Below are 24,044 nucleotides of genomic sequence, written 5' to 3'. Positions count from 1 at the left end.
CGTCTAACAAAAGCCTATTATATATAAAAAAGTTCTTTGCGTATTTTCTTTAATACTCTTGAACCGTTAATCTGATTTTCGTACTTGATTACTAAGTTGCGTGACCGCAGCCGATTCGGTTGCTGTTCTCTTTACAAATATACATAATAGTTCTTTGTAATTGATGATGCCCTGGTATCTTTACCACGGTATCTTTATTAGTACGTAAGTAACAGTAAGTTTTCAAACTTACTGGTTTTTTTTGAACACAGACAGATTTCTTTTTTTTTTTTTTTGTTTTTTTTGTTTTTTTTTTCAGCCTTTTGCCGTCCACTGCTGGACGAAAGCCTCCCCCATAGAACGCCAACCATCCCGATCTTGGGCAGTCCGCATCCATCCCGAACCTGCCACCTATTTTTTAGATTGTGTATTAAAACGAAATAGAAAAAAAAACAATTTTGACGTTATCAAGCATACACATCGTTTTTTGATTTAAATGGTCCCTATATGTTTAAGCTTAAGCCATGCATTGATAGTCAGTCAGACCATAGTATACAGGGGTTATTAGGCGCTAAGTAAAAACGAGAGCACAACTAGTCATTAGAGCTAACCAGCTTCTGTAACACACTTTAAGTGAGTAGTAATGAGTGAAATTCTTACATACAAAATCAAAGTCAAAACATTTTTTATATATAGTTAAAAACTTTAACTTGGTCCTTTATTGGTAGACCTAAAAAAGTCGGCGAAAAAACTCATTTTTAATTAATATAATATTAACAATTATTATTATAAGTTTTATAAAACCGCCGTGCAGACATGCAATTGTGGTGGAATAAGTTCCAAATTATTTCTAGGGGAGCATTTAACTCAGCTGTGAGCTATTTAAAGACTAATACTATACTTTCGTGTATATTCGTGGTAGGGCTTTTTGCAAGCTGATCTGGGTAGGTACCACCCACTCATTTGATATTCTACTGCCCAACGGCAATACTTAGTATTGTTGTGTCCGGTTTGAAGAGTGAGTAAGTCAGTGTAATTAAAGGCATAAGAGACATAACATCTCATTTGTGCCGCATCGCAGAAATCATTCATATTTATTACAGTGCCAATGCTTATGGTGACCGCATTACGTGGCCCATTGGCGAGAGCATAACTATTTCATAAAAAAAAATTAGACACGACGTTTTTATAACACCATAATATAGCAGATCTAGCTTACACCGAAGATATCGGATGACCATTATATGAAAAAAACCAGGCCACGTTTTTGTGCTATCGTCACCAGGCAAGATTTACAGCTGAATTGCGTTCCTGAAACAATATCCACGCATGGTCGCATAGGTAGTAGTAATTTTAACTATATCTAATTGTAATATTGTATTCACAGAGCATCCGATAGATCACCATTCGATGGCTCATGCTGCTCCGGCTACCGGCCAGTCGACTCCGCCAGCTTAGACACACCTGACGAAGATGACCTTGATCCGGTAACATACTTAAAAAAAAACAGTTAAAATATAATCAAGCTTATCAGTAGCAGGTACAGAATTAAATGATATATTAAATAAATTAATAGCAATGACGAACGAAGCCATAAAAGATCAAAAACCTAGAAATTTTATTATTATTAATAATAAGTTAAATAAAATATAGGTTTTATTATAATAATAAAATGTTTAGGTGGTAGGACACTGTGCAAGTCCGTCTGGGTATCGCCCTCTCATCAAATATTCTACCGATAAACAGCAATAATTAGTATTGTTGTGTTCCGGTTTGAAGCGGAACTTCCCTTGTGGACATAACTTTTTTTATTTTATTTTATTAAATAGGAACCCAACGCTAGATTATTCTAGAGTACAATCTTAAATAACATCTTAGTTACAGTAAACCCAAGGTTGGTGGCCCATTGGTGATGTAAGGAATGGTTAATATTTCTTACATCACCAATGTCTATGGGCGGTTATGACCACTTACCATCAGGTAGCTATCTAAAACATAAAATAAAGGTGGGAAAATAAAATAATTAAACACGAAAAACTTTGAACCATAACCAATCAAATAACAAAAGGAATTATAAAAATCGATTCACAATCGGCAAAGCTATTCAGAAATACACATATGTGGCATAAAAATAAATAAACCGAATTGATAACCGACCTCCTTTCTGAATTTGACTGAAAACCTGCAAATAAAACGTATTTCCGCCGTAATAACAACTTTTAATGATTTCCATGTTCATTGTCTATAACACATTACTCGTTCGGAAAATTCAAGCTGACATAGAAAGTTAATCGAGTAAGGATACGTCGGTCGTTAAATAGAATTTAATATGTACAGGTGAAATAAACTTTTACGAAGGTTTTAAGCGAGACAATGCCGTTTTATTCGCTTTTAAAATTAATGAGCTTGGGTCAGCGAGTTGAGTTATATGATCATGTGATATTCTGTTTTAAGACGTTGGTCAATATTAATAAATATAAGAGAAATAAAAAGATATAAAAACGAGTTTTTGAAAATTAAAAAAACATTAGCCATGTCTCTGCATAAGTTAATAATAGGTTTTAGCCAGTATCACTCGGGATAATAAAATAATTCCAACGATTCTTCATTCATCTAAATCTGTTCAGACATTTAAAAGTTATGATGGAATAAAGATACTCACAGACATACATACATACATTTATGTAAATAGAAAATTCTTAAATGGACAATACAATAAATAATTTTTAATATGTCTATTTGGAAATCGTAACAAAATGGCGGTCTCTTTGATTGTATATTTCTTAATAAGAAGAAGTAGAAATAAGAAAACCATTCGTTTCTGACTAGATATTAACTAAATTAATAAATTAAGTGCAGCTCAACCTTGTACTACTTCGTGAAACTTAATTATAACTATATATAACTGTATTTATTATCCTTATAGATACCAAAATATCGGGTAGTCCTGCTCGGTGACGCGGGTGTCGGAAAAACGGCCCTCGTATCACAGTTCATGACATCAGAGTATATGAACACATACGACGCCAGTCTTGGTAAGTTTTTTTTTTATTATAATTTTAGATGTTTAAATATCCAAGATCAATTTAGGATGTTTAATAAAGAACTATCAAGACAAATATGATCGTCCAACCACTTATTTTTAAATATATAAACCTTTCTGTATAATCAATAATTCTGAAATTTTGATTTTAAAATTATTTTTTCAACTTAATATGTGGAAATGAAATTATGTAGCCATATCAGAAATAACATAAATTCAAATAATAGGAAAGATCCAACAAAGGCACGGACAGAATGTCTTTGAATGTATGACTATTTAGAAAAAAAAATTTGTATAGACTTTGCTTTTGCTCGGGCTTTTTATTGGTTGCTTTTTCATGATTAACCAATCAAATCTTAAAATCCGAGTCTTAAATTTCTTACCTACGTCAAACATTACTAAAACTAATATAATTATAAAGTTCGGAGTCACCTTCGATGCGTACCCATAATTTGGATGAAGATCAACAACCAAGATAAAGTTGAAGGTTGATTTATGGTTGGACAATCAGTTTGTTGATTTTAAGAAAGTCTGAACCAAGCATAATAATATATACGACGAATACTATACGTAAACTTTACTCTCTCACACTTAAAACATAAACAGTTTTTTATTAAACATATTTTTTTACGAACTACAGTTTGTTCAAAATATTTTATAAGATAATATAGCTTTTAGAAAACACGCAAAGTCATTAAATTAATAAATTGTGGTAATTTCTATAGGATTTAGAATGCATGTGGCACGTCTGGTCATTTATTATCGCTATGTGCTTTAGATGTGAAAAATGCGTATATTTTTAATATAACCAGCTTTAAGGAAAATTACTTTCTATAAAGATAAATATTTTATTAATTATTTACTTATTTTGTTGAAATCTCTGGATCTACTTTGTTCTATTATTATTTAAATTTAGAAATATTACCGTATCAATCAAAGTGTAACAATTGAAATCATCTTTTTACATCGAATACTTCTGTTTATAGACAATTATTCCTCAAAAAGACAATACTGTCACTTACATGAGAAATGTTTACGATTTTAAAGACAATATTATGCAGGTAGTTCTTGTAATATTAATAATTTTGTGAAAGTAATATAATATTAAGTATGTTATATAATATTAATGTAATTATAAAAAAAAGTAGTATCGTTACGAGTATAAACAAAAGAAAATAATAATTAAACTGGTAAACAATACGTTGGTAGTAGGTGTGTAAATAATTAAAATTATACTTTGGAATAACAATAGCAGAGATTTTTTTTTAATTTACACTTACTTTTTGCTCACTCTTAGTTTATTTGTTGTAGTAAATTTAAAATTATTAACATTGATCTACTTTTTATATCTGTTAGCGCTTTGAGTAACAATTAAAAAATGTTATATATTATAATGGTTTGTTATATGTATATGTACAACCCATAGTGTTCTCCAACTAAAAATCGCTTAACGCGCCTTAAAAAGTTTTCATTCATAAATGAATTAAAATACTGAAGATGATTTGTAAATTCTCCAGCATTTGTCAAAAGTAATAATAATTGAGGAGAATTACTATCAAAAATATATGTTTTTTTTTAATTACTTTTTTTGTTGAAATATCTGAATCTACTTCGTTCTTTGTTTGTTACCATGAAATTAAATTTCTTTTAGTTTTGCCGATATTATAAAAGAAAATTGCAAGTCTCCGAAGATATCTGTGAAGGTAGTGTCTAAGCATTCTTTAGTTGAAATGCTTTCGAATATCAAAGTGTTTTCTCTATTATTTCCTGACGATATTTCTTCGAGCATTTAGAATCCATTCTCAAGAAATCTTCCTGTTTTAAATAATTCATAAGAGAAATTTTGTTCCTAAATCACTACTCATTATCCTTCTTTTCTTTTTTGTATTAATAATACAGTAATTAGGCTGATTTCTACTTTTTGTCCCCTTACTCCCACTGTAGCTGTCTGTCTGTCTGTCATTCATAAGCGAAATACCACTCATCACCTAGGATAAGAGATCTCCTAAACTATTCGCCAGATTGACTTGAAATTTGTCACAGTTACTCCATCCCCGCCGTTGACGCTCTCTAAGAACGGACTTTACGCAAATCCTATCCAAAATACAATTTTCTTCTTAATGCGAAGTCGATTTGCTAGTTGCATATTTATTTATTTAAGGCAAAACAACAACGTAATACAAAATATGTTGACATTACAAATACAATATATAGACAATAGAGTCAATTACTGTTTTCCATTGAATTATACAAACCTAATGATAGTTAACGGAAGTAGCAATACACAGTTTTAAGAGTAAGAAAATAATAAGTTAAAAAAAAAAAAAAACAAAATAAAAAAACAGTACAATTCAATTAGGCGACACAGACTATTTTGTGGGTGTGTGTGGTAGTGCTGTTACACTGTATAAAATTAAATAGTCAGTGGTAGTTAATAGCCTACAGTATGTTTGTCTGTGTTCACTATCTCGTAGTTATTAGAAACATTTCTCTCATTATAAGTTCGTTCTCGTTCCCCCGTTTGGAAGATGGCAGCTGAAAATTTGAAAGCCCTGCGCTTGAATTCACTCCGGTCCTGTCGTACGAAATTTATATAATCGCTATTTTCGTATCATGATGGAGAGCTACGAGAGATAAGTCGTTATCACAAGAAAACAAAAAACCGATATTTACTCCCCTTTTTTAAGATGTCGGCGAAAGTTCTTTTGGGTGACAATGTCAAGGTAAGCTTTTCTAAAGCATACATAAAATCTAAAAATAGGCTTTTCGGTTCAAATTTATTTTGAAATATATATATAATAATTGCACCAAAATGATAATTTGTGCTTGTAAACAAACAAGTGCTTGCAAAGCCTACTTCACTAAAGTAATATATAAGATTTGATTGAAAAAAACGTATTTAAGAACATCTTACTGGTGGTAGGGCTTTGTGCAAGCTCGTCTGGGTAGGTACCACCCACTCATCAGATATTCTACCGCAAAACAGCAATACTTGATATTGTTGTGTTCCGGTTTGGAGGGTGAGTGAGCCAGTGTAATTACAGACACAAGGGACATAAAATCTTAGTTCCCAAGGTTGGTGGCGCATTGACTATAAGCGATGGTTGACATTTCTTACAATGCCAATGTCTAAGGGCGTTTGGTGACCACTTACCATCAGGTGGCCCATATGCTCGTCCACCTTCCTATTCTATAAAAAAAAAAATCTCTTTCGATATTAAATTATACAATTAATTATTAAACTGTGTAATTTATCTATTTATTAAATGTATATAGAGTATCGAATGAAATTGTTTCATGTAAATTTAACCTAACAGTATTACGTTTTGGTAATATCGAAATAATGACGTTAGCTCCGTCACTAATAACCTTATACAGCGTGCTCTGAAACGTTCGTCATGAAATGTTATATTGTCGTCAATCATGGTGTTTTAGATGTAAAATGGTGGTACTCGTAACAACATCACGAAATTCTAAATTTTTGAATGCCTTCGATCTGTGACACTTATCTACTCACAAAAGGAATTTATGATAAACGGCGATACGTCGCAAAAACAAAGTAACGTGCCCGTCGGTCTTTTACAGATTTATGACTTAATACTTCTATGACTTCTACTATGGGGCAACTAGAAGCCATGAAAGACTACAGCCCACGTCATCGACATTCCACCTATAGGCTAAGTTTTGCTTCCTCATCTATTCATTTATTAAATTCAAATTACTTTATTCAACATGGAAGCATTACACTGACTTATTGATTGTCAAATTAGAAACTACCACCGGTTCGGAAAAGGATCACCAATCACTGAGAAGAACCGGCGAAAGAAACTCAGTATTCTCTCTTCGTAGTATACCCGTAACACACACACACGAGAGAGTAGGGAGAGGAAGCATGACAGGAGAACTTAACCCTCACGGCAGGCCGGTACACAAGCGCACCAACAAATGTGACAGATAAATAAAAAATATTAATTGGTATGGCCTGTGTAGACGAAACTAAATAAGTTATATATATATATATATATAGCTCTACATTTAATTCAACTGTCAATTAAAATGATTTTTATAAAGTTTACATATTACCTTTGTGCCACAGGCACATTTATGCTAAGGTAATATAACACTGAGAGTCGCTTGTGACATGTTTATAGAGTGTCATGTCTCCGATAGACGTCATAATTACAGGAGATAGCCCAAATCGCGTATCAGTTCGTTCGATCGTTAAGATAGCTTGGTCACGTGACGTCTAAAATTTCAACTAGTGTAAATAATGATTGTGTTTACTACGCTTAATGAAATGAAACCAAAAACTCAAAAGTCGTTCTGATAAGCAATATTGACTCGACACATTACAATTTTAAATTTTAAATCTTTTAGATTTGGAATGTAAATTCTACCGAGAAAAACCGACAAGAAACTTAGTAGTTACTCGTTTTGACAAAAAAATAAATATCATAATCATGTACTATTATATTTATATATCTTGTATGAACATCAACTATTACATCAACATTTAACTGGTGGTAGAGCTTTGTGCAAGCTCGTCTAGGTAGTTACCACCCTCATCAGATATTCTACCGCAAAACAGCAGTACTTGGTATTGTTGTGTTTCGGTTTGAAGGGTGAGTGAGCCGGTGTAATTACAGGCACAGGGGACATAACATCTTAGTTCCTAAGGTTGGTGGCGCATTGGTGATGTAAGCGATGGTTAACATTTCTTACAATGCCAATGTCTATGGGCATTGGTGACCACTTACCATCAGGTGGCCCATAAGCTCTATGGCCACTATATATATAAAATTTCTATAAAAAAATACTAACTTCAAGCTTATATATTACTTAGTCTTATTATAGGTTTGTTATAAATTTACACATATTTATTAGACGTTTTTATTTATATTAAGTACTATTTATAATAAATAAATAAAATAAAATTTTGTTCACCTTAATAATTCCATTCCAGCTTTTAGTGAAATATAATTTACGCGCGCCCGATTACACTAAGCTCTGTCACCCGATATTCTGTTATACAAGGTTCTGTATTGATTTAATATTCCTTACACTAAATAGAACCTTATGGACATTGGACATAAAGCTGAGTTTTTATTAATCTTGCTTCGAGGACAAAAAAATGTGAAAGTATCAAATGATCATCATTAACGTAATGCAGAGTATTTTTTTAATATAGGAAAGCAGATGGGCCATAATGCCATATGGGATAAGGCCATCTGATCGTAAGTGGTCACCGTCCCCCATAGACATTGGCGATGTTAGAAATATTAACCACTCGCCCGTTAAATCGCCAATGCGACACCAACCTGGAGAATTAAGATATTAAATCTCTTGTAACTGTAATTACACTGGCTCTCTTACCTTTCAAACCGGAACACAACAATACTAATTGCTGTTTGGCGTTATACAACGTGATACATGTGGATAAAAGTAGAAAACAGTGCATAGACAATAAAAAAGGACAAAATAAAAATCTAAACAGTGATACTCGTAATTTTTATCGTTTAAAGTTCATATCAACCACTTATAACATTTCAACAAAAGAACGCACTTAGTTCATCAGTTTCATTCATTCATGGATTTAGCACTGAAAACGGTTCTACGCAAAGTTGGGCAAAGAGGTGTATGTAAGCTGTTTGCGCTTGGCGTAACTTCTTTCAGGGTAGTTGTTTGAGTGAAACCAGTAAGAGACATTACTTGGTCACACTAATGGCTGCCGCTGAACACCTAGATGTTCGGTCGCGGGATCCTTTTCTTACCACAACCAGTTTGTCAAGATTATCTGGTTGTCGGCAGGCAGCGTGACCCAAATAACTAAGGGTTCTTTGAAACCATACAGAGATTTCATTAAATCAATTGTTTATGATACATACATACAATTTGTACAATTTAAAGTTCGTTTTTTAAATATCTTGACTCAACCACGTGTATCAAAGGTCACGATAAAAAATAATTAAATACAAATAAAGTTCATTGTCCTCTGAACAATTAATTAAAAGCACGGTGAAAGTATTTTTGATTGAAATAAATCTTACTAAGAATAGAATAAACAATTCATTGTTTGCCCTTTTAATTAACAAGTCAATATATTATCTATTCTAGTAGGCTCTTATAAGCAATTTAAGTACATTATTTACTTTGTAACATAGATGAAAAATAATAATATATAAGTACTACTCGTGGCTACGGTATTAAATCGGTGTCTTTTCATCAAAAATAGGCTACTATTTCAATCGAAGAAGAGTTCGTACTAATCTTAGATAAACATAATCCACTCGATCTTCTAATCGCTCTATAATTATGCACTATACAAACATCTTGATTAATATGTATTTATATATAATTAATAACTGTTTCACATATCACTATTCCACTTAGCTATATCCACTTACATATTTACTTCCAAAGTTCCGATCACAACTTTGTCTATATCTAGAACGCCATTTTTTCAAGAATCCATAACTGATTATGTATTAAAATCGCGATTAATGATATCACTTAGACTGATATGAGTGTATTTGAAATATTTATATATTATAGTGTATTTGATATATAGTATATATATATATATATATATACTATATTTTTGTAATTTTGCGGCTTTGCAAGTTAGTCTATAACCACAGTATGCATTTCTGTTTCTTTTTGAATGGTAAGAAAGCCAGGATATTTACAGGCACAAGGGACAACCTCTTAAGTCCTGTGGTAAGTACTGACGGTGAAAGTAGTAGTATATATTTCTTACAATATCCACTCATTTGCTATTGCATTTGCTTTTATTTTATTTTTTTAAATAGTTATACCATCAACTTATCACTAAACATATAAAATTAACAACTAAAACAGATAATCTTACGAAGTTAACAATGTCTACCTTCTAAAAGCAACTTTTTTTTATATAGAGTAGGAAGGGGGACGAGCATTTGGGCCACCTGGTGGTAAGTGGCTACCAACGCCCATAGACATTGGCATTGTAAGAAATGTTAATTATCGTTTACATCACCACTGCGCCACCAACCTTCGGAACTAAGATGTTATGTCCCTTGTGCCTGTAATTACATCGGTCGCTCGCTCACCCTTCAAACTGAAAAACAACAATACCAAGTACTGCTGTTTTGCGGTAGAATATCAGATGAGCTTGCACAAAGCTCTACCACCAGTGAACAAATTACAACAAAAAACACATAATAGCTAAATTCGAGCTTAAAATTAGAATACGTTTCAATAACGTTTCAGTTACATCGTGTAGTCGTTCACAATAAAATCCCTTCTCGTTGCGTATACATAAAACATTTTGAGGGAACAATTCCATCCCAGCCAATATCAATAAGTTTCGGCGATTCTATCCACTCCGCGAAGGATCCGTAAAATATCGCTTCAACGACAATTTGCCAGTAGCGGTACATATATTCTTCGTGTATTGCCCAAAACCTTTATGTGAGTGACAAAAGAGTTTCTTTTTATATTTATTCGTCTCATATGATTCCGGGTATTTTATTACGATATGAATTTAATTATGAATTGTGGGTTTACAATGTTGGTAAGTGGAAAAATTTTAACACATAAATCCACCATAAAGTGGTATGGAATTCCAAGTAAAATAATCAACTAATTGAGGTATACATAGCACAATATGTGTTAAGTGGTAGGGTTTCTTGCAAGCCCATCTGTTGAGGTACCACCCACTCGTAATCTACTCTACCGCTAAACAGAACTACTTCGTATTGTTTTGTTCTAGTTTGAAACGTGAGTGAGCTAATGTAATTTTGTGTGCATGGTAACTTCTTAGTTCTCCAATTTAATTGCGTGAAAAATAAATAAATACTTGTAAGGCTTAAACAAAGTTTGTTGTTTGCTTTTGTGTTACATACATAAGATATCATAAATAGGCAATTTTATGTAAATGTATTTTACTTCATGTATTTCCGACAGAGCTCTAAAGGATTGGCTCAAATTTGTATTGAAATAAGGTTTTCCTTTTCAACTTTATATACATATTCTGTCTTAACTGTAAAAAAGCAATTCTTGACATAAAAATTCTTAAAAGTTATGATTAAATATTAGAGCCGAGGTACTTTATATAAATATACAATATATTGCAACTTTCAGACAGTATCCTTCTTTCCGTGGTGACACTTCCGACGTGTTCTTCTCCCCTCGTTATAAGCCACAGCGTCTTCTTTTTTCATATCCAGTCTTAAGTTAAGTACATGCATATAACACATTTTCAGGAAATAGCTTCAAACTGTAGTTACAAACAAAACATCCACATAAATTGAATAAAAAAAGGGCATCTTTGCTTGCGAGCAACTTTTTAACGCTTTAACAGTTAAGGTGTGCCTTAAAACGTTGTGGTCTAAGGCGTGTCGTTTGCTGGTGTCACTTTTTAATTTAATTTCAGCATTACAGTCAATATTATTTGTATTGGTACTTAGCAGAAATATTACATTTTCATCAAATATTATTTGCTAAGCGCTTTGCTTAGCAAATAATATTTGATGTTTAATAATGTTTAATTTTAATATTTTACCTTAAAAAAACAACTGACTATCTTGTTTTGTATTGTATGAGACTTGTCAAAACATACCTAGTTAGGCCAAGATGGCCCAGTGGTAAGAGCGCGTGAATCTTAACCTTGCAAATGTGCGGGCAATCACCACTAAATTTTCACGTGCTTAATCTGTGATTATAATTCTTCTCGTGCTTGACAGTGAAGGAAAAAATCGTGAGGAACCCTGCATGTGTCTAATTTCACTGAAATTCTGCCACGTGTGTATTCCACAAACCCGCATTGGAGCAGCGTGGTGGAATAAGCTCCAAACCTTCTATTCAAAAAGAAAGCGGAGGTTTTAGCCCAGCAGTGGGCCATTTATAGGCTGTTACTGTTACTGTTTAAGGCATTTACTAATGTCCATTGAAAAGTTTTTTGCCGGTCCTTTCAGTTGAAACCATCATGCTTTACGTTTAATTTAATATTATGACATGATTTAAAAGTACCTAAAAAAGAAGAGACAAGCAAGTTTTTTTTAATTTTAATGAAATATTAACTATTATTTAATTAGAAAGTATTATTCTTGAATAGTAATATTATTCATCATCAGAATTGTCACTAAGTGTGATGAAAGTCACTCGTGAATACCAAATAGGTCCAAACTTACTTTTAATATAATTACAATATAAAAAGTGAAAAATTCTACGAGGGTAATTTATAAATAGCTTACGAATATTAATAAAATTATTGTGATATCTATTACTAAAGGAATTCTTTTCATCGTCATTTTATATTTGTTTATTAGATCACATTCAGTGATAAGTAGATATTTATCTAATCTAATTTATAGATTTTTGGTATTTCAAACCTAGCAACAAATATTAAAGCTCCAATCGATCAATGGTATTCGGTCCTCGTAAGGCCTTTATAATACCCACTCTTCATAGAAGCTTCACGATTAATGGGTGGGAGAAATAGTATATTAGTAATTTCTTAAATTTAAGCATTAATAGTACCTTTAAAATATTGTTTTTTGTTAAATTGATACAATTATTTTTTAATATACTTTCAAGGACAAATTGTTATTTACACATTTTATCGTTGCTTGAAAATCGTTCAAAGTCTATTAAGCTCGAATAATGCAAACTAATTTTAATCATTTCATTGATTGTGTAAAGTTCGTCGACGTTTCGCGTGAATTTTACCTTCGATATTATTTCTGTCTGTTTCCTAGAAACCTTTTCAGTAATGATAAAAGTAATCGCCAATGGCTTTATTTAGTCGTAGAAATAATTATGTATGATGCAGGCTCATAGTTTTGCTTTCCAATTGAATTTTGTACGGTTCTTGGAAGTGTGAGTATATATATCTATCCCTCTTTATTTATTTAAACCCCGAAACAAAGAGAGGTGTGTTATAAGCCTAACGTGTGTGTCTTTGTGGCATTGTATCTTCTAAAGCGTTCAACCAAAATTGATTTAATGTTTTTGACTGAAAGGTGACTTAGAAGACCATTAGCCCTTTTCTAGTAGTCGAAGGGATGTGAGCAACTATTTTTTTTTCAGCCTTTTTCCGTCCACTGCTGGACGAAAGCCTCCCCCATAGAACGCCAACCATCCCGATCTTGGGCAGTCCGCATCCATCCCGAACCTGCCACCTTTTTTAAATCGTCGGCCCATCTTGTCACAGGGCGTCCTACACTACGTGAGCAACTATTACTGGTCTGATAAATTCAAAATTTAGTATCTTGTTAATTTAATAATATTACATTAATTAACTCGTCATCTGAAGGATATACAACTCTTTACCAACTTATAGCTTATCGTGTTTAAAATCATTGGAATGGTTTCAATGAAATCATAAATATACTTTTAGAGGTATTTCTTGATTGGGAGATTTTTTAATTTATAAATTTGAACGCGAGTGTTTATCAAGGTTTATTATTTTTATTTTTTCAAGAATTTTATAATTTTTTATTATAAAGATCTAATCCTGATTCGAGGAATCTTTGAGAATTCATTAAAAGTTATAAAGTATATAGTAATATCAGCTAAAAACCGCGGAGACGGAATAGTAACACTTAACGGAAGGGAAACTGCGTGGAGCAGCTGGTAGCTGACAAAAGCTAATATATTTAGTCATTGAATTCGAACCATTTTTTTTCAGTAAAAATCTTTATGTTTAAACTATAGTGATTTAACATCAGTAAAGTAACAGAGTTAAATAAACAGTGTAGCTAGTAAGCTTAAATCCTAATAAAGCTAATGGAATACAAATGGAAACTTAACAACAATATTGACTTAAGGAAAATTCCGTTACTTTGATAAGGTAATTTCAGAGCCTTAATTAAATGTTTAGAATTAATTAATTATAATTTCAAAACGAACATAGAATACAATCGAAATTTGAATCAACGATCATTGGTTGCCTAGGTATAAGTTGGCACTGTTACTTCGTTATTAAAACCTTTATCTTGATTTCTCGAATGTTCTTTAAAGTATTAACTTTATCGCTTGTTAGAAGACGATAAATAATTTATGATTCGTAGACAAGAGCTCGTCACGACTTGGTCTTGATTTATTGTGGTATTTTAGATAGGAGAATTGATATAATACAATCATTAAAGTATAAGAGAATAATTGCTTTAAATTTTCATAATTGCGTAGTATGTAATGAACAAATGGTAATTCACTGGTGGTAGAGTTTTGTGCTAGCTCTTCTGGGTAGGTACCACTCACTCATTAGATATTCTACCGCAAAACCAGCAGTTTTCTTCTTAATACTTCTTAAAACTTCTTAATGCGAAGTCGATTTGCTAGTTGCATATTTATTTATTTAAGGAAAACAACAGCGTAATACAAAATATTTTGACATTAAAAATACAATATACAGATAATGGAGTCAATTACTGTTTTTCATTGAGTTATGCAAAACTAATAATAGTTAACAGAAGTAGCAACACATAATTTTAAGAGTAAGAAAATATTGAGTTAAAGAAAAAAACAAAATAAAAAAACAGTACAATTCAATTCAATTTTACTGGTGGTAGGGCTTTCTGCAAGCTCGTCTGTTTTTATTTAATTATTATTATTTCCGACACGTGCAGGCTTACAACAACATATAAATAAAAACACAAATCAAACATAAATACTCAGAGGAGCTCCCCTGATCTTAAATTATTGAGTCATTTCGACTTTTTGCTTAGTACAACTTAACATAAATAATTTAAGTATATGTACGTAACATTATCAACAATTTAAGAATAATTCATGTATCACGTGTCGTGATGACGAGAATTAATATTTACATTCTTGTAATTTTAGGTAAATTGAGAAAATTGAGGGCAGAGATGGCCCCGGGGCATCTTTACACTTGAATTTCAACCGAAGATACAGAGGGGGTAAATGAAAGGTGGTACAACCCCGAGAAAGCGTCATTGTGTTTTCAGGTTTTTAATTTACATTTAAATTCTCGTGAAACAGAGAGCATCCATCTGATGAAAAAGCGTGGTGGAATAAGCTTCAAAACTTCTTTCCAAGAGAAAAGACGGCCTTAGTCAAGCAGGGGTACGTTTACGGGTTGTTACTTACTATAAAAAATAGAATATATGGTTGGGGAAATTACACTGTAATTAATTCGTTTTTTCATACGCATAATAACTAGGTAGGAAATATCCATGATTAATGTAAAAGTTTGTTTAATAACTCAATCAAATAATATCGTTTAATTAAAGTGTGACAAGCAAACAATGAATTGCTAATCGATATGTTAAATCTTGTAATAATTTTAATGTTAAATCTTGTAATAATTTCACTCATTCATTTTTAAACCTATATACGGTTGCACAAATTCCTAACTAACTAGTTGATATATTTGCGAAGAAAACATGAACCTTTTTATTGATTTTTAACAAAAATTACTTAATTCAAACGCCCAGTATATATATATTTATAGTATCCCTTGTATTATAAAATTTCTTTTATAAATGAGAGCGTACAGCATTGTTCTCTATTATTATTAGACCGTGGCTTTAAATGTGCTTGATCACGCCTACCACTATTAGAAAATCGCTTCGTCACGAAACTTTGATCTCGAATGAAGTAGTTGTTCTACAGAATAATGCCCTTATTTTTTCTTTTTTAAATATGTAATTATTTCAAAATAAGTTGATGTTTAAAACAGGTTTTTATTTTATTTCTTATTTAAACCCAACATTTAGTATATCAATTTGTTTTGTGCTAATTAAAATGTGTAGAAATTAAATATGAAGATTTGACCCACCCATACAAACAAGTGATTTTTAAAAATTTCAAAATCATAATATAAATTAAATTATTACATATGATATTAGTATTACTGATATAAATTAAAATAAAATGTTTTTATTACAGTAAAAGTAACAAGTCGGATCTTTATTCATTAATTTAATTAATTTACAACTCGTTATATCGTTAAAATTTAATTTAGTAATATGATTGTATTCAAACAGTATATCTAAATTATAGGCTCCGTTTATTTTATTAACTAAACATAAACAATAAATATTTATATTGTTCATTGTTCAAACAGATATATTTTAACAGTAAACATATTTGTTTTAACATGTTAGGAAATTTGTTTACATTGGAGTTAGCTAATCCGGGCTTATGTCTGTTTCAAATTAGATAATAATCCTTTTAACCTCGTTATTTTAATTGTATTGGCAACACCAATTTGAATTTATTTTGTAGATTAATTCGCTAATGAACAGCTATCCATTACCAATTTAAAAATTTAATTGGTGTATTACGGTGTAATTATAGTACCTACATACTTCACTCATTGGTCTAGAAGCTACGTTATAAGGTCACACACAGTACACGAGGTTTTGAGTTCAAAGCCCGAGTTAAGAATTAATAAAAATAGTAGACCGAAGTATGGAAATTCGTTTACACCCCTTTGTCTTGGAATGTACTTAAAACTGTTGATTTAGCGTTTGAACTTTTCGGTCTTATGTAATTTGCCTGTTAGGGCCTAGATAGCGCACGCGTTTGTTTTTATTCATATATTATTTCAGTTATTAGTTGTTATGTCTTCAAATCTTGCAGCTGTTTTTAATACCAGTTCCTACCAATCTATTGAGCTGAAATTTGGAATATATATGCAATTTAGTAAATGCAATAAAATAGTACCATGAAGGTCTCATCTTGTCTGTTTAACATATCTCTCTTTTTTTTTTGTTTTCTTTAGTAAATGACATAAATGTAAATGTAATTTTTATTAGGTATTTTGTATTAGTTAAAAATATGAATATCTTCGTCTTTAAAAGCAAAAACAAATGCATAAGCAATACTACTTCGATCTTAGAAATGAGGTCAGTTTCACTTAAAATAAATAATGCTGTACGCCTCGATCGATTCGCTTAAGCACGTTTTTCGATTCCGGAGAGATCAAGCGAGAAATTTAAGTACATGTACATAAATACTTGTAAATGTAATGTTCTAAAATTTATCTTATTTATAAGAAGGTTGATGTGAAATTCCCGTGCATTTTTAAATAGAATAAAATAAAGCGGCTTTTCGTATTTATTTGTTCACATATTACTGAATTAAAGACGGAAATTGGTTTGATTTTTAATATAATTATAGTAAAATCATTTAGAAGTATTTAGTATGTAGTACATTATTATATGTCAAGACCCTCAAAGAAACTTTAAGGGCACTACATTGCTAACGAAATTACAATAAAAATTACGTCCTTTTTAATTATACCGTAAAATATTTCAGTTTTAATTTTATAGATTTAGATAAAAGAAATACATGATATTAATATGTTTTATTTGTATATAACGACTCTTTTGTTTGTTGTTTGTATACGATTGCAAATTTTACACTAGAACGCCAGTGTAGAAATTATGATCGGAATATTTAAATAATTAAAAAAAAAACTGAACAACTTTTATATTAATTTGAATTTTATTATTTCGGATTCTTATTTACTCGAGAAATAAAACCATCTGTAGATGCCGGCTTTGGTAGGATTGCTGGTGTCAGTCAGTCTAATGAATTCCCTTGTCAATCAGGTTTCAATGGGTATTGTCTGCATCACAAATTCTTTCTCACATATATTTTTTGCGTTAAGAAAAACAGCGACTAATCAAACAGCTATATGATATTGTAATAGATATACGGTTTAAATGGATTACGTAACATATGCATTCAACTAAATATCTTCAAATATAAAATTCCTTGGTATGTTTCATTCATCTTTACGGCTCGACCGATTTTGATGGTAGTTGTACTTATTTATTTGAATAGTTCTTAGCTAACAGTTGTTTAATTTTCCGACTATATTTTGGTTTTCTCACATAAAAGAAAAACATATAATCACATAAAAAAATATAATATTTTCAGTCTCTAAACACCTATCTTTGTCATTCAATACGTTTTTACTATTCTTCATTTATTGTACCCTTATGAAGTTGGGAAAGGCAGCTAGTAGTTGATAAAAACATAATATTTATAGATTTATTTTCAGAATAATATATAACATTTATTTTAAGGTAAGTAAGGAATATCTTTATTTGGCGGTTCTTCTCAATAATAATAATGTCCTCCAGACCGATTTCGGCCACGGCGGTCAATCTCAAGAGAGATTAGCCAACTACGCAGGTGATATTATAGTGCACAAGTATGTGCTCAAACACAGGTGCACTCTCTACTCCCTAACTCTTATAATCCGATAGGACGACAATCCGACATAACCGGAAATAGTTCATGTGCAGGACCAACGGCTTTACGTGCTTTCTAAGGCACGGGAGTGTACACAATGCCAACTTCCAGACTCCGGGCTGCTACTGAGAATTTTCTGATAGAAAAACCTAATAAATTTTTATTGGCTCGACCTGGGAATTGAACCCAGGACCTCCGTGTCTGCGGCCTTACATCAAGCCATTAGACCAACGAGGCAGTTAAAGGCTTTTACAAGTAGACAATAAACAAAAATTTGACTAATGTATACGCAATCGTTGACACGTTTTAAGTCTGTAAATCTGAACTCAATTCATCGACCCGTTATGGAAACATAATTGACACATTCATTGTATATTTATGATAAACGGTTCTGTTCCATTATGTTGTAAATATGCATAAAGATGGCCTCACTGTTAACTAACGAACATTTGCATTTACCTAAAGAGACATTTGACATGTGTGAGAGGGACGATGCGCGTGTGTGTTTACGTATGGGTAACCACTGACAAGCAATTAAAATACAGCTTACGTTAATATTATATTTGATTTCATATTCTAACTGATATCTATAGTAAAAATATGAAAAAATAAATTATATATTCGAAATTTTTCTGTTGATAAGAAGCATATTATATTCATTGATTTATATTGTTATATGTATGGTGTATGGTGTTCTGTGTGAGTACATACTACACACCCGAACAGATTGTGACTTTCCTTTTAAGTCTTTTAAAACGTATAATCAAAAATCGCTTGGAAGAGTGATTAAGTCTTTTTATCGATTGATATTTATGTTTAAAAAAATCTAAATTGTAAGCGCTATAAATACTAAGCCCATAGAAATATCGTTTAAAACAATTGAGAATAAAATATATACAATCATTTCAAGTTTTACTTTAAATTGCGTTTTCATCTTTTAAAATATAAGAATAATAATTAAATATTACCGTCGTTTCTAGTGATAACAAATCTTTATATAATCCATCAACTTATACAAGTTTCTTGGCTAAGTAAATAACTGTTATCGTGTTGGGTAACTTTATATAAGTTTCTGTTAGCATTTAAACTTATTCGCGGCTTCATAGGACGTTCGTCGTATCTTTGATGTAATACTTTAAAGGTCGCTTTTATTCTTGTAATGAAGTCAAAGATGACTTTTTAACAACAAAGTTTGACTATAATTAATTAACTAGTAGTTGAAATAGTCTGTTAATTCGACTCGTGAATAAATAACTCCTTTTGAGGAGGTTTTAAAGCTTATTCCATCACGCTGCTCAAATGCGGATTAGTGGTTACAGACGTGGCACATTTCCATGGTGATTTTCTCAGGATGTTTTCTTCAATGACGAGCATAAAAGAATTTATAAACACGATTTTTGAGTTGAGTTGGTAAGTTTAAGTATTTGAAGGCAATCTGAGAATAGTATTTTTCTGTTTAGTTATTATGTAAGTATTAAATAAAGTTTCTCGAAAGTTTTGATACATATTTTAGTTGCGAAGAAGTATTAGGAACGTGCTCACGTAATCCCTCTTTTACTACATACAACCCTGGTACCATATAATGCATTATACAACTATTGTTCATATTACTGATTTTTAAAATTCGATAAAAAATATAATATATATTTATTTAACTATTTAACTGGTATAATAGGAAAAATATTGTTGCAAAACAACTTCACAGGTAAGGCTTGTTTAAGTTTGTTTGTTTGTTTGTTTACTTCCTCAAACTGTTGTTTGCGACTTCCGATTGTAATGTTTCGTTCTATAGATAGACAGATAGTTATAATAAGTCATAATTACTTGTTCATTAGACTCTGGCCTACTTTGAAACTTTCAAAACAGAACAGGTTAGAAATCAATAAACTGAATAAATCACTATATTGTAAAAGTATTTTTCAAGTGAAATTTTGTTAGGGTGCGTCCAGATTTGATGAACGCGAATGCGCTTGTCTTCTTTTTTTTAATTGGCAAACTACTAAGGTTTCCAAGGATTAAATAAAAGCATAAGTGAAACCACTACTTAAAGTGCGTTTAAATTTGGTGCATTCGCGGTGCATTCGCCATATCTGAACGCATCCAAAGCTTTCAAGGTCAAATTTGATTTATTATTTATATTTTTACTCGTAAATCCAAATCTAAAGCATCCTTTAACCCATCTTTGAAGCGCAGGGTTAGATAAAGGAACAAAGCGATTGTCAATATTGTTTGCACAAAACGTCAAAACATATGAAAATGGTATATGCATTCGATTTATCACGTGATAACAATTGACGTATTAAGTCAATAATTTTGACGAAAGTCCGCTTCGATATTTGTAAATAAAATTTAAGTGGGATAGTGTAATGCAAGTCACGAACTATGTAAAATCATTTACCTACAGTTGGTAGCGCATTGGAAATCTAAGATATGCCTCCTGAATTCAATACCTATGAGCATACTTGAAGGCATTCCTCACATCGCTTGAAGCTGAGATGGCATTTCTCTTGTGCATATAATTACAAAGGCTTACCCACAATCCAAGCTTAAATAAGATAATAAATAAGGTTCCCAAATATTTTGTTTATCATGAAATTCCAATTTGTCGCTCTTTGTAATAATAGTCATGCAATTTTGTTTTATTATTTAATACACACATATCTAGATACATACACACACATCTAAAAACACGGATTCCAAGTCTCGGTAGAAAACTTGGAGATTTATAAAAATTTGATCCTATGAAATTGGCCACCTGATGGTAAGTGGTCACCAACGCCCATAGACATTGGCATTGTAAGAAATATAAAACATCGCTGCTTACACCGCATTTTATACTTGAAATATATTTATATATATGATCGAATACTATAATATGTTCCACCAGTGCCTTCATCGATATGCGTTTTAATAAACATAATTTAACAACATAAATAAAGCTCAAATCTAGGAGTAAACGTGATTTTACAATTTGCATATTGCATCACAAACTCAGACAACCCTGCGTAGCATTGACGTAGCAGTTGTAGAACTTACGTATGTTTGACGTAGCGCTTGAAAATAATTTATAAACACAAGCGTTTAATTTACAAACATATTTAATACAGTTTATTTCGGAAAAAATATTTTTTTTTTAAAGAATACGCTGCCTGCCTATTCCATAAATACGGGCAAATGGACCATCTGATGGTAAGTGGTCACCACCACCTTGAGACAATGCACCACCAACGTTGGGAACTGAGATGTAATGTCTCGTGCCTGTAGTTATACTGGCTCACTCACCCATCAAACTGGAATAAATTACCTAATAAATGCAAATTAAAAAGTTTCATGTGAGTTGTGAGTTTTGAGATCAATATACTCGACAGGATGAATAAGCGAAGGAATTAATTAGCTTAATTTTATATATTTATATATCAGTTAAAGCATATTGAAATAAATAGCGTATTTTTATTTCTCATATACTCAAACTGATGTTAAATCAGAAAAAAACGTGAAAATTAAAAGGGAATATGACAAAGGTTTTTTTTTTAAATAATATATATTTAAGCGTGATGGAATTCCTGGCAGATAGACTAAGCCCCTAATATGTAGTTTAAAGCAAGGCAGGCAAGCTTCACGGGTTATTTATTTGTTTTGTATGTGTTATCTGATTTGGTAATCTATTATAAGTTATAAGTTTCATATGATATTTGTAAAAAAATTTTAATTTGATTTATTTCTGTACCAGGCCTTAGGCCGCAAACTTATCAGCCGCCCTTCGTATGTATTTATAAGTGTAATATTCCAATCTAGATTTTTTTATTTCTTTTATATAATTTGTAGATCATTGTTAATAATTCTGTAGATCCAGAGATTAATCGCAAAATAGTTTATTTTATCTGATAATTGTATCTACATACGTAGAAATATATGTAATACGAAGTTATTTCATTTCTCAATATATTATTCGATACAAATAAATTAAATTGTTTTAGTATTTTGTGTTATTAAAGGAAAGTAAATTGGGATCTAAGACCTATAATCCTAGCTGAATTTATACATAAGAACTTATTTACGTTATTAACAAAACATGGTTATTTAACTACAGTTGGCTATGTAGTATGTAGATAAAGGCAAAATATATTAGTGATTTTTTATCTGTGCCTTAATGTCCCTGATTTGAATGAAACAGAATTTTAATCGTATTAAAATTCTGTTACTAGTTCTTAGAAATCACACAAAAGGTAAACAGTCTCGAAAATCCTTGACTAGACTACCTAAGCTAATCTCTGATTTGTATGCTGTGAACTTCACGTTGGCATGATATTAATTCCATACACTTAAGGTTTAATGCACTGAAAATTATTCCAGGCACATAATTTCATATGATTTTAAAAGTACTCGACCATATAAAAATCTGGTAACTTACCAATTTTAATTATTTTTTCTTCTATTAAACATCGATTTATTTCTTTCTATCATCAGTATTTTAGAATTTGAATAAAAGAGACAAGGCGTTCTGTAATTAAACAACTGCAATAAGACGTTTTTTAGTAAGAGTTTAATGCATAGATAGCAAGGTTTAAACTTGTTTATATAGTATATTTCATTGGCAAGAAAGTGTTAAGAAAAATAAACTTTAATTTACAAATTAAATGCGTTTTGCTAATAACTCTGCTATATTATGCAATATTTATTTGTTTATAAGACACTGTTCTAATTACCTTAAGTGTAATTTAAAGTGCAGCGACTATTATAATATAAAAAAATCATTAATGTATGCTTCGTATTAGAGTTCCATTAGGCCAAAACAGACATCTTTTTCACACACGTTGCTAAAGCAAGTATTAGAGCAGGATATCGATATATTTCCAGAGCGTCGTTAATGCTCGTTACATTATGGATAATAAAAACACAAAGAATAAATATAGTTATATATTATTAATGGAATTTAGCTTATCGCGTTGTTATTTTCACTGTCGATTAACTTTCCTTTGTGTTATTTATGTTTTGACAGTTAATATGAATTGTTCAATAGAATCTATTGATTATTATAATTTCATTTATAATTGATTCATGGTTTTATTATTATCTAGAAGGTAGACGTTCACATTTCTAACTGAAATAAAGTAATTAAATTGAAATGGTGAATAGTAAAGAGAGAGAAACAACCGAGTTTCTTGCTGCTTCTTGTTTTTCTCGGAAGAAACTACATTTCTAACCGATGTTTAAACTTGCTTACTTGAATAACGTATGTTTTGCTTTAGACCAACTAGTAATCGATTTTTGGCGGTAACATAACCTATAAATACGACCACATATTAAGAGAAAAATACCTAATATGTTTATAAATTTATAATATAAAACTCTTAAAATAAACAAATAACAATTTTAAATCAAAGGATTGTAGTTTTAATTTATTGGTAGTATTTGATAGACAGGATTACACTATGATAGAAATTTAAATTTGATCACGTACAAAAATATGTGAAACAGATTTTTTGTGACATTTTTTTATGTATAACGTGATAATATTTTTTTTAGTTATACGTTTAATCTATATAGGCTTAAGTATTATAATTTGATTAAAATCAAACAATTGTTTTAAAGAATTGTTTTATTATAAATTCGTATAATAATTTATCGTATAGTAATTTTACTATAAGACTAGCTGCATTAACGTTGTATGGAATTTGTCACAAATTAAATAACACAATGGAAAGGTTTCAAATATATACCATATACTCAGTTTTTAGTTGTATCTTGTATTTGGCTGGCTATTGCTCTTTTGTAAATAACATTACTTCTTTTTACTTGCTATCTGGTG

At 31.0% G+C, this 24,044-nt stretch overlaps 1 protein-coding gene across 1 annotated transcript in view; it reads left to right on the top strand.

The window, feature by feature from the left end:
* Nucleotides 1-24,044, top strand: part of LOC126777184 (uncharacterized) — a 101,952-nt gene that overhangs the window by 64,753 nt on the left and 13,155 nt on the right. Inside the window, exons 4-5 of the mRNA XM_050500150.1 lie at nucleotides 1,367-1,466; nucleotides 2,906-3,014. Coding sequence (XP_050356107.1) covers nucleotides 1,367-1,466; nucleotides 2,906-3,014 — 209 coding nt within the window. The remainder of the gene's footprint in view (nucleotides 1-1,366; nucleotides 1,467-2,905; nucleotides 3,015-24,044) is intronic.

This window comes from Nymphalis io, chromosome 22 (assembly GCF_905147045.1).
Source record: "Nymphalis io chromosome 22, ilAglIoxx1.1, whole genome shotgun sequence".
Lineage (NCBI taxonomy): Eukaryota > Metazoa > Arthropoda > Insecta > Lepidoptera > Nymphalidae > Nymphalis > Nymphalis io.
This window is presented reverse-complemented; position numbering and strand designations above follow the sequence as displayed.